Consider the following 16,299-nt stretch of genomic DNA (forward strand, 5'->3'; position numbering starts at 1 on the left):
TTGTTCTATTTTTCTTAGCTTTTATTTCTCAGCCAACCCATTCTACCCATGGGAACCTCATTTCCACAGCCTGCATGGGACGCCAGAGGGAGTAGATTAATGCAAATTCCTGTTAAAGGAATTTTTAAGGACTATTTGGAAACTCTCAGCATGATTTGTGCTTATATCCTGGTTCTTAAGTATATCCTTAAATTATGAAGTTCTAAATTAAATAAATTATTATTATACATTTTGAATCATGCTATCTGCCTATGGAATATACAACATTGAATTAATATTAACATTTTTTTAACATCTACACATATACTATCCCAGTTTTGAAATAAGAATACAGTGGCCATAAATAGAGAGCTTGCCCATCCCATTTCTGACTGTTTAGAGAAAACACCATTCTGGGATAAACTATCAGTCAGAAGAAGGAGTAAAACTGATATTTTCATATCAAAAGCAATACTTTACAAAATGGTTATCCAATATTTAATCATTGTGAGTTTTATTTAAGAGACCATTTGCTTTAGCCACTATTCCATTACTAACCAAATATTCCATTAGAAATATCCTCAAGGTGCAAGAAAGAACTACATCACTGTGCCTGGTTTTGTGGGGAAAAAAGCATGATATATCTCAGGGCAGGGAACCACACCCATGAGGAAGGCCAATCTTATTTTCCATCTCCACAGACTTATTTATGATCTCAGGGCCTGATATTTGGATATTCCAAGTACAGAATTCCCTATCAAAGCCAATCTCAAAGCAATGTTTACTTTTAATAATCTTAGTGTTCTAAGTTCCAGTCAATGAAATCAGAAAACCTTCTTCCAAAACCTGCATCCCACAGTGATGACAATATTGATGTAAGATGTGTTCTTGATGTGTAAATTATAATAATTAATTGGATTTTTTGTAATAGATTATAAGAGCAATGTGTAAACTGTTGTTAGAAAAGACTCCTTACTGCTTAGGAGAAAACCAAGTTACCAAGTTATGCTTTACAGTATGGATAGAGTTTAAGTGAAATCATTCTAGGACAATGATTAGCACAGCTCTCAAAGCCCTTTTTATTTTCTTCCTGGATGATGATGTATTCTTAGTAGAGAATTCCCAAGAGGTGCTATAGAAGAGAGTGTGCCCAACAACACTGCAAATCTCTCCTCAGCCAGCTGCTCTGAAATGGCAGTGAGCCTAAGGCTCTATGCTTGGTAAAACTGCAGATTTCTTACTGTACAAATACTGCCTTTGCTACAGAACATCCAGGGCACTTCCTCAACATACACAGACACAAGGGAACCAAAACCACTCAGAGCACCACCTCAATATACACAGAAATACCAGGGAACCAGTCCTTTGCACTACTGTCTACTGGCTCAGTAAATGCTACAAGAGTGGCAACAACCTTAAACCTGGGTCTAGTCATTGGCATCCTTCTTCAAATCAGAACTAGACTTTGCTTCCTGAACCACCTAAGTCACTCTCTTCAATGACTTGAAGACTTTCTTCTTATTCATTCATTTTCGTGGTATCAGGGCCTCATGCATGCATGCAAGGAAGCACTCTATCACTGAACCATATCCCCAGCCCTGAAGAGTTCTTTCTTTCATAAAAAGATTCCTTTACTGAATTGCTGGGCAGATGCATATTTAACATGAAGCTGCCAAAAAAAAAAAAAAGCTTTTAAGGCAAAAGGAACACCCTAACAGTGGTTCATGCACTCAGTCATTTTGTAAAATTTGTAATGCACACACACACACACACACACACACATACACAGACTGGGGATATAACCCAGGGGCACTTTGCCACTAAGCCACATCCCCAGCACATTTATTTTTTTTATTTTGAGACAAGGCTCTAACTGGTGCTGAGGTCTTGCTAAATTGCTGAGGCTGGCTTTGAACTTGTGATCCTCCTTCCTCAGCCTGCTGAGTCATTAGGATTATAGGTATGCACCACCCCACCCAGCTAAAAGTAAATATTTTTAATAATAATTCAAAACTTTTCCTTCTCTTTTCCCTCTAACTACCTCTCCATTGTATTCTGTATCTTATTAGGTAAAGTGGCCATAAGCATTTTGGAGATCTGAGGAATAATTGAGTAGAGGGTTTATTTAGTTTGCATTTATGGGATTATTTGTGTAATACAAATCAATTGCATGTAAAGATAAATCCTTGTTAAACATTCATTGTAGAAATGGTTCCCAAAAACCCTCCTCCTGTATGCTACATTCAGACATCCAGCATGTCTCATGAAGGACAAAATTTTATCACCACATAAAATTATTCTGTGGGCTACACTGGAAATATGGCATTAGTAGCATATAGAGCCAGAAGCTAGTCTGAGGAAAAGCCCAAATCACTGGCTGTGTGTACTCATTATTGGAAGATTTGGTTCTTTTCTACACAGTCAAAATGAAAGTTCTCTCCTGAATAATGCAGCATATGCATTATAAATGTACCACAACCTTTTTCTTCAGTTGTTTAGAGTCACAGACATAGAAATTACTAGAATTTTTTTTTTATTTATGAAGCCCAGACCTGTGGAAATATTATTAAGATTAAGAATATCTATAATAGAAAGAAAACTTGATAGAAGTTTTTCCAAATTTAACAACAATGTTAATAATTTACACAGCATTGCCAATAATAACTTCTGATTCTGGAGAAACACTTCTATAAACTTTCAATAATAAAAATCAAATTTCAATCAACCATGCTGAAGGAAAAGTAAAGAATCTTTCTATGCTTTATATAGCAATGATTACAACATTGTTATCCTCTGGAGAAAAAAATACACATCAAAACTGCAACCCAAAATACAGGAAAATTTATTTGAGAAATGTACTAGTCATGTAATCAATTTTCCTGAGTTTTGTAATATTTGTTGTATCTATTGACTTTTAAACTCATGTTACTGTAATTTCTTTACCTGTTGTAAACAAACACAATAATTTTATTGTCATAACTGTTTATGTTTTTTTTTTCTCAAAGTAGTTACCTAATTGTGGGCGTCAAGCCCACAAAACCTAGATTCATTTCTAGGGTTAGACATTTCTTTGCAATTAAGCCATGATTATGTACCATCATCAACTCACTTTAACATTCCAGTTATCTTTATATCATCTTGTTGTGAATTGAACTTTGTAAACATCATCCCACAATGCTGAAGAATAATGCTGAGACTCCAACTTTTAATGTGTGCAGGTGCACTTAAAATTCTCATCTTAATTCTCTCCAATTTTATTCACTTTTTAGATCAAGACATTCATATTTAACATGTTATTTTACTTGGTATTATTCTCACCAGTATATTGCTTTTTAAAAGCAACTACAAAATTAACTATACTATGCAAATGAAAATCTGTGAATTTAATCACAAAGAGTGGCCCAGAGGAGCCACTAAGTCCTACAATGTTGAATGGGAAAATTGGTAGAGTCCTATTATGTTCAATAATTCCTCTACCAGTGCCCAGAACTTAATATAACTTGAACTGAATCCTACACACAATCCTCTGTAGATTCCATCTGTAGATAAGACATGTTTTCATCAAAAGTGGCAAACTAAAAATACAGACCATTTTCATTTTCATTTCATTTTCTTTTCAATGAAACATTGTCAATGTAGTGGCATCACATAAATATTTATCAAACTCTCTAATTCTTCTAACTGTAATAATAAATGAAAATATCCTTCAATGTGCATACAAAACACCTGCAAAGAAATCCCATTTTTAGAAGATTGAAATGAGATGCAAGCTATCCAAAGTCACAGAGGGCAATACATTTATTCCACTACCTTCTAGAGAGAAACTAATATATAAAGCAACCATTTGGTATTATTGTAGGAGCCTCTGCTTACTATACTTCTGAAATTTCCACTTTGTTAATTGAATAAATAAAAACAATCTGCCATCTACTTGGTATTTGAGAAAAAAGGACCCTGAATTGAAGGTACAGAAAGCCCTACAGACATCCATTATTAACTATAAAATGTAGACTACTTACCAAGAAAATTCAACACAAGTTTCTGTGCTATTGGCTTGCTATTCTATTTGGATTACTTCTTTATGGTTGTCATTATTTTTATCCTTTACTGGTTATGCAGGACAACAGCAGCTCAAGCTTGATACACAATTGCAGACATAATTACAGATTTGAACCAACAGTCCTCTATTAAAGCCTAAATTACCTTCAGCCAACAGTTAAGAAAAGGTCAAGAAGAAGGCACCTGCTGAAAAGAGTAATAAAACCATGCTGTTCATTGTTTTCCAGAAGCTTCTAATCCTTCCTCCCACCTGGCTTACATGACAATTCCTAAGTTCATCAAAATCTTGTAGAGTGCTCAGGGCTCTTCTGGGAAACATTATTTTTTTCCTTTTGAATAATTATGTTCATAAAGTTTTGAGCCAAGAAAAGTTTCTGCTGTCACTTGATCATAACTTCACTCCTCTCCTTTGCTTGCTTGTGTCCTAAGGGGAAATTTTAAGGGCAAGTCTGGGCCAAAATTCAATGAGCCTCTTTTGATTTAGATGGGCGGGGTAAAGAAATACATCATCTCAAAAAAAGAATGAGGACAGGGAACACCATTTAGTCCAGATTTGTCATGAATTACACCAAAGCTGCCAAATATCATCTGCCTTACTCCTCATTTTGTCAAACAGGAGTAGCAGACAAGTTTGAAAAAAAGCTAGAAAAAGAATCTAGAAGGATTAACAACCATCTGTAAGAAAAATATGATTTCTGGTGCGTCTGAATTAAAAAAAAAAAAGAAGCTTATATGATGTTACAGAACGTAAGAGACATGCTACTGTGGGGAATAAATACCCCTGTAAATATCAGGGCTACAGTTAATGACAAAAGGTTCCTCATTTTTTCTAACAGCACATCTTCTCTCTTTCTTGGTTTTCATGATCCTGCTCTTGATTGTCTGATGATCAGACACAGCAAATAAACAATATTACACTCAGCCCATGAAGCTAGTAAACACTTTTCAGTTGAACTAACTTATAAAAGCTACTCAGTTATGTGTCTTTATTCTTTCCTTGACCAATAGCTAAAATGAATCCTTCTCCCTGTAGATCAAAGTAGAGCATCACAATGTTTGAGAGCCTGAAAGATCCTGGTTCTCTATTACTCAGCTGAACACCCTTTTTTTCCTTTACCTAGTGTGTCAAGATCTCTAGCAAAGCAAAAACTATGCTTTTCTGGTAGACAAGATGTGGCAATTACAAGTCAGATGGAGAGATATCCTGTTTTCATTATCTTACCTTATGAAATGAAAGCACCAAATAATTACCTCTCTACTGTTTTTCCAGGGCTTCAATGAAATGTGTCAACACATAAGAGCAGCATTTTAGAAACTGGAATTAACAGGAACTGTTAGAAAACATCATTTCTCAAAATATATTTAAACTTAAATTTAAAATCTGTTATAAAAATATTTACATAAGAAAAATATTTTATCAGTCAGGGTCTTGGCAAAAAACAGATGGCACACTCAAACTGAGTAACTGCGGAGCATTTAATAAGTAGACTATTTACAAAGTTGTGGTCAGAGCTTAGAGAAAGTTTAAAAAATAAAGATACAGCCTGAAACTGTTACCACCCATCAGTTAAGGGATGCAACCAGCTCACAGTGAACAGTATGGAAGAGTCAAAAGCATCTATACCCTGACCCAACTTTCCTTCTCCCTCCCTATATTTCCACCAGTGTCCAACCATAAAAGAGACCAAGGAAGCCTGCCTCCTACACACAGAGCAGAAAGAAGGATAGAAGGGAATCTGAAGAGACAAATAGGAGAGAACTAACACACTGAATACGATTAAGAATTTTTTTACTTATTTACTGTTGGAATAAATTACCTTCCCAATATAGCAATTGTTTTATAGTAATTAATGTGTCTTGAGATACCTCTTTTGGATATTTATTTGAATTCAGGCATACATTAGGTCTCCTAAGCCTCTGCTGATTCTATCAAAATATTTGAAGTAAAAACAGCATTTTATGCTCAGATAAGTTGGAAAAACGCTTTCCACAATACAAAGGAGGGTCAATGTAAATACATACACATTCGTACATGTGAGATTTTCCTCTTATAACACCAGATGTGTAAAAATAAGGAAATAACTGTCCCTACCTCCTGGGACAACTGAATGAGACCATCTGTATAAAGCATTTTGCAAAGAACTTGGCACATAAACAAACAGTGCTCAGTAAATGTTAACCACTTCTGCCACTGCCACCAGAATCATCAACTGCAGATGCATTCTGACTGGAAAACTTCCCACTATGGAAAGTCTGTGTCTTATATCTGCACATGTTTGTATCTATAGTGTCTGGCGCAGTGCCTCTTAAATTTCTAACATCGTGTTAGATAATGAATATAATGGTGAGCATTGTAATGTGCTGTTATGGTTTATATATGAATTGTCCCCAAAAAACTCATATGTGAGAACATGCAAGAAAATTCAGAGTGAAAGTATCAGGTTATGAAAGCCTTATCCAAATCAGTCCATTAATCCCCTGGTAGGTATTAACTGGGAGGTAACTGTAGGCAGGGAGGGTGTGGCTGAACAGGTGGGTCACTGAGGGTGTTCCTTTGGGTTATAATTTTTCCCATGTTACAGGGAGTTGTCTCTCTCTCTACTTCCTGGTGGTGACCATGTCCTCAGCTGCTTTCTTTCCTCTTCCTCCATGATATGCTGCCTCATCTAAGGCCCAGAGGACTGAAGTTGGCTGCAGTCTATGGATTAAGACCTCTGAAACCATGAACCCCCAAATAAACTTTTCCTATAAATGCTCTTGTCAAGTACTTTGGTCAAAGTGGAAAAAAAGCTAGCAAACACATGCTATGTCAGACTATACTATTATTTAGTGATTATTCATTTCTCTCCTTGACTCTCCCCTGTTAGAATATCTCAGCATGTAAGGGTTGCTATATCAAGATACTTTCCACTGGGTGATATATATATATATACATGTATGTATTGTATACATATTTATTATATATAAATTATATATAATATTTATTGTATATATTATATTTATTATGTATAATATATGTATTATATTATATATTATAAATAAGAGGAATTTATTGCTCACAGTTCTAGAAGCTGGGAAATCACGATCAAGAATATTCAGTGCCAGAATATTCAGTGCCTGCATGGGCTCTTTCTCATATATGATACCTTCTAGTTATGTCATTACATGGCAGAAGGGCAAGATAGCTCCCTTGAGCTTCTTCCTTGCAAGGGTATGAATCCCCATGACTTCAACACTTCCTAAAGGCCTCACCTCCTAAGACTTTCACATTAGGTATCAAGTTCCAACATACGAATTCTGAAGAGACACCAACATTCAGACTAAAGCCAGGAGTATTCTCGTCGCCCCACACTGATGCATTCAGCCTGGCCTCGTGACCTGCTCTGGCTATAAGAATATGGGCCAGTTTGGAGAGAGGCGCTTCAAAGTCTTCACCATCCTTCTTTCTCTCCTACCTCCACATTGAGAACCTCACATCCTGGAATCAGAAGACTCGTGGACCAGACAGTAGCTCAATCTGCAGCCTGCAACAGTGCTGCTTCAGCTGTTCTCATAGACTCCAGAGGAAGACAAAAAAAAATGTTTTTTTGATAAGTCAATGAAGTTATGAATATTATAAAGCAATAATGCAGAAAAATCAGACAAATACAAATGCTTATTAACAAGATAGTGACAGCATTCTAGAGTGGAAAATAGGAAACAATTGGAGCTCAAATTTCAGCACTGACAACTATCAGATGCATGACCTTGATTGGACACGTCTCAGAAAATCTACCTTGTTGGACGATTATGACAATGAGAAATATTACTTTAAAAGCACCCACCACAGTATGTGGTACATAATAGAACCTTGATAAATGGAAGACATAATGCAATTAATAATAATGGATGGCATGATATATTCTCAATTACTCATGATTAAAATTCCAAGCTGGAAATTGGTCATCTCAATTAAACATTTCTTTAATTAACCTCAGATAAATAGAATGGTGAAATCCTTGTTCAAGTTTGTAGCTTACAAAAGAATCTAAGAGAAAAACCACAATTTAAAATACACAATGTGCTCTTTCTAAAAGCTTCTAATACCTCTGAGTAGTCAAGAATATGAATCCCTGTTGAGCCAAAGAATAAGAATGCATTCTTTGTGAAGGAAAAAAAATGATTAAATTGCATCTTACAGACTAGTGATTTAAACTGTGATCAAATCCACTATAGTTGGGGGCCCCAGTTAATCCATTTACTGTGAACATTATTAAACATTTATTAAATGCCAGTGCATGGTAAAGAATTTCAAAGGTATGGTTTTGTTCAGTGAGCTTCAAAAAGCCAAGAACATAAAACTACTAAATGTATCAGCTAATCCCAGCATATGCACATTCACAAAATAGAAGCACCACAATTACCGAAGCACAGAAAGAGATTTTGGATCCATCAGAGAGGTATTCAGAAAAAGATCACTGCTGATAAGCAATAAAATATTTATTTGGATTGTAAAATTTGATTAGAAAGAAAATGTATCTAAGACATGGGCTAAATTATCTGTCTTTTGAAATAAGAAGGAAAATAAAATTTAATATCTTAAAAATATTGCATCTTACAGAAAAGATAGTATCTATTAGCTGTTCTGTTAGGAGATCAAGTAAATTTAGAGTAGTATTTCCAAATCATATGTGAAAGGAATGCATGAAGTGCTGAAGTGAAGGTTCCTGGGCTTCCACCCCAGAATCTATAAAATCAAATATTTGGAAATTTAGCCTGGGGATAGGCATTGTTAACAAACTCCCCAGATGATTCATGTGCACTCTAATATTGAAAACCAGCTACCCACACAATCATCATATAACCTTGGGCAGCTGAATTGAAAAAAATAATTAAGTTTTTTTAGTTGGAGATGGACACATTATCTTTATTTTATGTATTTATTTTTATGTGGTGCTGAGGATCGAACCCAGGGCCTCACAATGCCAGTCAAGTGCTCTACCACTGAGTCCCAGCCCCAGCCCCAGGCCCCTGAATTGAAAATTTTAAAAGACAAAAAACTAAACAAGTTCAGACCATTCTATGTACAGGTCAAGTCCAAGTCTGGACTCAGGAATAGCTTCAGGGCTAAGTAGATGTTCATTCTGCACTTGGAGGAGCAGAGCTGATGGATTATCCAATAGTAGTATGCACCTAACAGCACTATGGTGATTTCTTACTATATTACAGCATACAATATGTATGTTAGACATAGAATAGTCAAACTTTCCCTCAATTCTTTCATCCCCCTTGCACAAGTCCAAGAATCATTTCTCATCAGTTTATTTGGGCTTAGATGCTAAAATCTGTAAGTAGAGAGAAGGAAAAATGATGTTTACAAATATTAGTACGTGGAAATTCTAATCTTTATTAAAAAAATGTCTCACAACAAGTTCAAATCTTTTTTTCCCATGGTATAGAGAAAATATAGTTTTATTTTTTAAGAAAAGGGACTAACATGAAATGACAAAAGGGAAAGGAAATTGGTACTAAAGTCTTAAAAATTTTAAAAAGCCTCTGGAAAAACAAATCAGAAATATATATAATTGTATGCATAGTAAAGAGCACTTGGTTACAACTTGAGGAGATGCAGTGCCTACATTCAGCTTATGTCCTCTAATGGGTATGTGTACCCAACTTAGCTGCTTTTTAATGCAAAAATGTGAATGTTTGCAGGAAATTACTCTTTAAGACAGGAAGCAATGTCAAAATATAAGTGACATTATCTTCATTGACACCAAAATTTATTGTATAAAACCCAGAATACATTGGAACAAATGAAGAGTGCAGTACTATCTTTTCAACAGAGGCAAAGAATATCAAACTGTAGGAGTCAAGCATTATAAGGGTAGATTTATCATCAGATGAAACTGTACACACATTTTCAAAAATAACACCAAAGGCAAAAATAATGTAAAATGATAGTAATGGTTAATGATTCAGTTCAATATCTTCCTGTTCACCTTCCTACCCACATCCACCTGTCACAAAACGAAGTGTGGTTACTGAAGAGCCACGTAAACACTGAGACTATGCAAAAAAAAAAAAAAAAATACGAAGGGTGTTTTAGTCAGTTTTTTTAACTGCTGTGACTAAAAGATCTCACCAGTACAACTATAGAGGAGAAAAAGTTTATTTAGGGGCTCAGAGTTTCAGAGGTCTCAGCCCATAAGTAGCTGGCCTCATTCCTCAGAGATTAAGAGAGGCAGGATATCATGGGTGGAGAGTGTGGCTCACATGATGATCAGACAGGAGAGAGAGAGGGGGGGGGAGAGAGAAAGAGAGAGAGAAAAAAAGAGAGAGAGAAAGAGAGAGAGAGAGAGAGAGAGAGAGAGAGAGAGAGAGACTCCACTCTCCAGATATAAAATATATACCCCATAGCCATGCCTCCAATGAACTTCCTCCAGCTACATCCCACCAGCCTCCAGTTACCACCCAGTTAATTCCATCAAGGACTAAATCACTGGTTAGGTTAAGGCTATAACCCAATCATTTCTCCTCCAAACCTTCTTGCATTGTCTCACACATGAGCTTCTTGGGGACACTACATTTAAACCATAACAAAGGGGAATCCATAGTCAGATCAGCAGTCAGTGAGTCCAGTGTTGTAAGTATTTTGAAAAGTGTTTAATGCTCAATTGCCTTACAGATTTTAGAACACCAAATTTAAGTATGCTTGAGAATACACAAGGAAACACATACTTGTTTTCAGATAAAGGAAAGCATGGTAGACTGCAGCTACTCAGACCCATGTTTGAAACTAGGTGCTAAGTTGCATATCTCCTTGGAAACTCAGTTCATGAGCTGATAATTTTTAATCCTACCTCATGACGCTATTGGGGAAACTAAGTAAGACCTTCCTCAAAAGACTGACAGTGTCAATGAAGTCATTATTAGTAGAATTGGAGTTTTAGCACAGAGTGGGCATTCAATAAAGTTTAATTCCCTTCTCTTCTTGATTTGTACTTCAAAGATGTAAATATATTCCAGCCAAATAACAGGAGATAAAAATGAAACACAGAATATGCATACAGAAAGACTGAATTTTCCTGACTTTGAACTTTTCCTTCATTATGATATGGAGATTAATTTTACAACTTACACTGGCCATTATTAGAATGTATACAAACAAAAGCTATGGTTTAAATTTGAAAGGGAATGTAAAATTGTTTTCCTGCCCAATATTTAATATAGTTTTTAAAATCCTTTTTCTAATATTATAAATATACTGTTAGCATCTCTGTAATGATACCTTCCTAAGACCTGTTCTAGTCATCATCATCATCACTAGGTCTCAATATTATAGATTGAATATTTGTGTCTCTGAAAAGTAATATGTTGATATGTGCCCTCTGCCAAAGGTGATGGTATATTAAGGTGGGACCTTTGAGAAGTAATTAGGTTTAAATGAGGTCATGATGGCGTGTTTTCCATGATGGCATTATTGACACTCTAAGAACAAAAGACCAAAGCACACTCTCTACCATTTAAAAGGATACAGAAAAAAAGTTAGCAGTCTGCAAACCCAGAACAAAGTCTTCACCTTGACCCTGACAGGCTCACAGATCTCAGACTTCCACCTTCCAGAACTGGGAAATGAATGTCCATTGTTTAAGCAACTCAGACCATGATATTTCATTATGGCAGCCTGAACTAAGTCAGGGAGAAAACCACTCTTTCAATATTGTAGAAAATTGGTTAATAAATAAAAATTTCCCCTGAACACTATAAAGAGCTAATATTGCCATTTACACAGGAAGAGACTACACAACTCCTCCCTTGAGATGCCTGTAATCATTCAGAGTAGAAAAATGCACAGTGCTAATAATGGAATGCAGACACAAGCATGTGTCCAGGGACATGTACACTTAAAGACAAATAATAACAATACCAGGAATTTGAAAAAATGTATGTATCTAAGATTGAGAATGAATAAGCAGGTAAGGAGCAATGAAAATATTGGGACAATTGTGTCCTGTGTTTTTAAAGCTCTATAAAAAAATAAACTTTCACAAATAAAATCTTAAAATTCACAATATGGATCTTCTGTTGTGTTGTAAAATGTCTGTAGGAGCACACCTTTAAGTATTAGTGGAGAATATAAAGTGTAAATCCCAAACCCCTATCACTCAAGGGCCAGATGTAACCATCAAACATGAAAGACCAAGACACTAATACAATGTGACTTCAGCAAAACCTTGCTGGAAAAAGAAAGATTCCTATATATGATCCATTTGAAAATCCATTTCACACTTCTAATTTAAATCCAATTCAAATGTAATTTACTTTATCAGAGTTATTCATTTCATGAGGGTCAGGAGTATAATCAACAGAGGAGACAATTACTTACGCTTATCAAAAGATAACCAGGTAGCAGTAGTGTTGAGCAGGAAAAAACAAAACCAAATAGAACCATGACTTCTATTGGGAATCATGGCTATTACAGTATAAATAGATCTTATAAACTAATAAGTTCTAAGAAGAAAAATTACTTTGCATTATATTGTCCCAAAAGCAAACTCGTTTATCATTATATTGGAGTGTCTAAATATACCTCTTCCAATGTTGATTTTAAAGAGGTGAAAAATCATTTCTGGCACAAAATATTAAACTTACCACTTTCATCATCTATATTGAACCTTCCAAGACCACTGCCATCCCTGATAGAGTACTGGATCTCTCCGTCCCTTCCAGAGTCTTCATCCCGGGCAGTCACCTGAAGCACACTTGTTCCAATGCGTGAGTTTTCTTTTACAGATCCAACAATAGCAAAGTCTGGGAAATAGGGTGTGTGGAGGTTTTCGTTGACATCCACCACTTCCACTTCAACAAAGGAAACAGATGACAGAGAAACAGGTCTCCCTTTGTCTTTGGCCCGAACAGTGAGGTTATAGAACTGCTGTTTTTCATAGTCAAGCTCTTTGCTCAAGCGAATGGCACCACTTGCTTTATCTATTTCAAATCTCCCATTATAGTCATTGACCAAAGAGTAACGCACCTGACCCCCCAATCCAAGATCTGGATCATGGGTCTCCAGCCAAGCTATGACAGTGCCAACAGGGAGATCTTCAAGAACCTTCACACTATAGCTACTCGGAATGAAAGCTGGGGAGCAGTCATTGACATCATCCAAAAAAACCTTAAGAGTGACCACCGAAAACAGCTGCTGACCACTTTCTGCCCTGTCTCTGGCTTCAATTTTCAAAGAATAGTTTGCTTTGGATTCCCTGTCCAATTGGTCAGCTACATAAATGATGCCAGTTGAGCTATTGATGGCAAACTGGTGTGTATCTGTCAAGACTGAGTAAGTCACTTCACCATTAGAACCCAAGTCTTTGTCTCTGGCTTCCACTTGAATAATCTCCGTACCAATACTTGAGCTTTCAAGAATGTTAACTGAGTAACTGTCTTGAAGAAAAATTGGGCTGTTATCATTAGCATCCTCCACATTGATGGTCAGCAACCTCCATGATGATTTCTGTGGATTACCTAAGTCATAGATAGTGATATTAAGGAGATAGAGGTCAGTGTGCTCTCGATCCATAGGCATAAGCACTTTAAGTTGCCCAGTCTCCATGTCAATATTAAAGCAGCTATCTGTATTTCCATCAGATATTGTAAATAGCACCTTTCCATTGAAGCCAGAGTCAGCATCATAGGCTTTAATCTTCAGGATGTTAGCACCAACCGGCAGATCCTCCTTCACAGCCACATCAGAAGGAAAAGACTTGTCGAAATGTGGTCCTTGTCTATTAACTGAATAAAAGTCAAGAAATCCATCTTCCAGATTCAATTTCCCATTTGCTTTTGCTTTAATGAGTAGTTTTTCTGCCAGTTTCTGAGCCACACGAGTCTCTCTGCAGCTAAAGCTCTTTGAAGACACTTTTCCATGGAGAACTGAAATGTTAATAGCCATGGGGTCTGCAAAATTCTCTCCATCAGTTGCTGTAATTCTGAGGGCAAAATTACCATTTTTAATGCCAGAATTCATCAGTGACTTTTTAAGCTGTAAAACACCAGAGTCTGGGTTTAAATAAAAGAAGCCAAGATCATTTCCAGAAATGATTTTGTACTTTACAAGTTCAAGTTCATCAATATCGATTGCTGAGACAGCGGTGATGTGACCACCAACTGGAAAGTCATATGAAATAACTCCCTGGCAAGCCACTTTTTCAAAGAGAGGGTTGTTGTCATTGACATTCCCTATTCGTATGGTCACATTTACCTCACTTTCATGGCGGTATGGAGAACCCCAGTCAGAGGCTCTAACGATGAATCTATAAGTTTCAGGAGAGGATTCAAAATCCAATTCTTCAGTTGTGCTAATAACACCTGTAAACTGGTTAATGGCAAATGGTAACATATTCAGGCTGGCAATACTATAGGTGATGTACCCATTTTCTCCTTTATCTTTATCAGAAGCTGAAACAGTAAGAATGCTCGTTCCCACGGGAACACTTTCATTCACAAAAGTATCATACAGTGGATGCTGAAACTCTGGGGTGTGGTCATTTGCATCTTCGATGCTGATGGTAACTTGTGCTTTTAAATCTCTTTCCTTGTTTGTCACCTCCAACTTATAAACCTCCTTCTTAATGGTATTCAGTGGCTGTGCTGTGACAATCAGACCTGACTGAGGATTAATTTTGAAGTACTCTGCATCCTCATTTGGAGATAACTTATATTCCACATCTAAAGGTTCAGGATTTAATTTTACTATAGCAACCACAACACCAGGAGGAGAAAACTCACTTATGCTCACGTCGTACACTTCTTTTTCGAATCTAACTGGGACAGTGTCTCTTCTAGGGTTGGTAATGTGAACTGTCTTTAGTGCTGAAAACTTCTGAGGTGACCCTTTGTCTTTTGCTTGAAGGGTGAGATTGTAGCCATAGGCAAAGCTTTCCCAGTCAACCTGCTTCCTCTCCTGAATCTTGTACTCATTCATCCACTTTCCTTCCTTAGCCAGGAAGAACTGATCTAAAGGATCCCCAGCCACAATGGAAACAGATTCAATCTCTCCGTTGGCCCCCTCATCTTGGTCATTAACTGTCACCACCGCATATGTCGGCTCTTTGTCTAATGAATAGGGAACATGAGTGACAACGTGGATTGTCGGGGCGTACTCATTTATACGTTCAATGTGAACATAAAGCTTGGCAGTGCTGCTCACTCCATTGTTACCGTAGAGTTTCATTCCCCGGTCCACAGCCAAAATCTCCAGATCGTACCTATTCTTTTCATCATAGTTTAGCCGTCCACTTAAAGAGATAACACCACTCGTGGGGTGAACTGAAAAGAGATCAACTTTGTTTTTGAAGTAGTAGTAGAATTCTCCATTGGAACCAATATCTGCATCTGTTGCTGTCACCTGGGCGACACTAGTCCTCAGAGGTGTGCTTTCTGCTATTGTAACAGAGTAGGTTGTGGGTGAAAACAGGGGCCTCAGATCATTCATATCTAAAACCTGGATATTTACTTTGGTCCATGCTTCCAAATCTTCTCCTCTGACAGAACCTTTTACAATCAATAAATAATTGTCCTGAATTTCCCTATTCAGTATGGCAGAATTGCCACCTTTAGTTCTTATTCTGAGGAAACAGAAATCTGCAATGATGACTTCCTCTGCTTTGAAAAAGCCTTCCTCATCTCCGGACACTATTCTGTATTTGATATCCCAGGACAGATCTATTAAGGTGATGCCCATTCTACTCTGGCTGCTGATGTAGGTCCTTGCAGCAGAGTTCTCATACACTGTCGCATTATAAATGGAATGAGTGAAGTGGAAGCCCAGCGGCCCGGTCCCTGGCAGCCCTTGGGATACAGTGGCCAAAAGCTTGAGAAGCAGGAGGATGAGGCAAGAAGAAGGAGGTCGTGTACCCACACAGAGTCCCATAATTATATCCATCACATCATACTTCCATCCTGGAGGGGGGGAAGCAGAAAGAGAGAAAAAAAAATATAAATTCTCCTGAAAGAGAGTGAGAGAAAGAAGAGGAAATACCTGTTGTTAAACAGTGTATTAGAAAACTTCATAATAAAATCTTTTAATTCAAATATTCATTTAAGAAAAACAGGAACTCAGCCACCACTACTAGATATATGGAATTCAAAAACATGGGGATTTAACCACATCTTGTTTGAATATTTTTAAAGAGACACTTTGAGATTGCTGAGGGCATGGTTCATTGGTAAAAGATTTCTTATATTCTGAAAGTCAATTTGAAATTGGAGGCCTTAAGC

At 36.8% G+C, this 16,299-nt stretch overlaps 1 protein-coding gene across 1 annotated transcript in view; it reads right to left on the reverse strand.

The window, feature by feature from the left end:
* Nucleotides 1-16,299, reverse strand: part of Fat3 (FAT atypical cadherin 3) — a 610,786-nt gene that overhangs the window by 466,147 nt on the left and 128,340 nt on the right. The window contains exon 2 of the mRNA XM_076843882.2: nt 12,673-15,981. Coding sequence (XP_076699997.2) covers nt 12,673-15,964 — 3,292 coding nt within the window. The 5' untranslated portion in view covers nt 15,965-15,981. The remainder of the gene's footprint in view (nt 1-12,672; nt 15,982-16,299) is intronic.

The sequence above is a fragment of the Callospermophilus lateralis genome, chromosome 2 (assembly GCF_048772815.1).
Source record: "Callospermophilus lateralis isolate mCalLat2 chromosome 2, mCalLat2.hap1, whole genome shotgun sequence".
NCBI lineage: Eukaryota > Metazoa > Chordata > Mammalia > Rodentia > Sciuridae > Callospermophilus > Callospermophilus lateralis.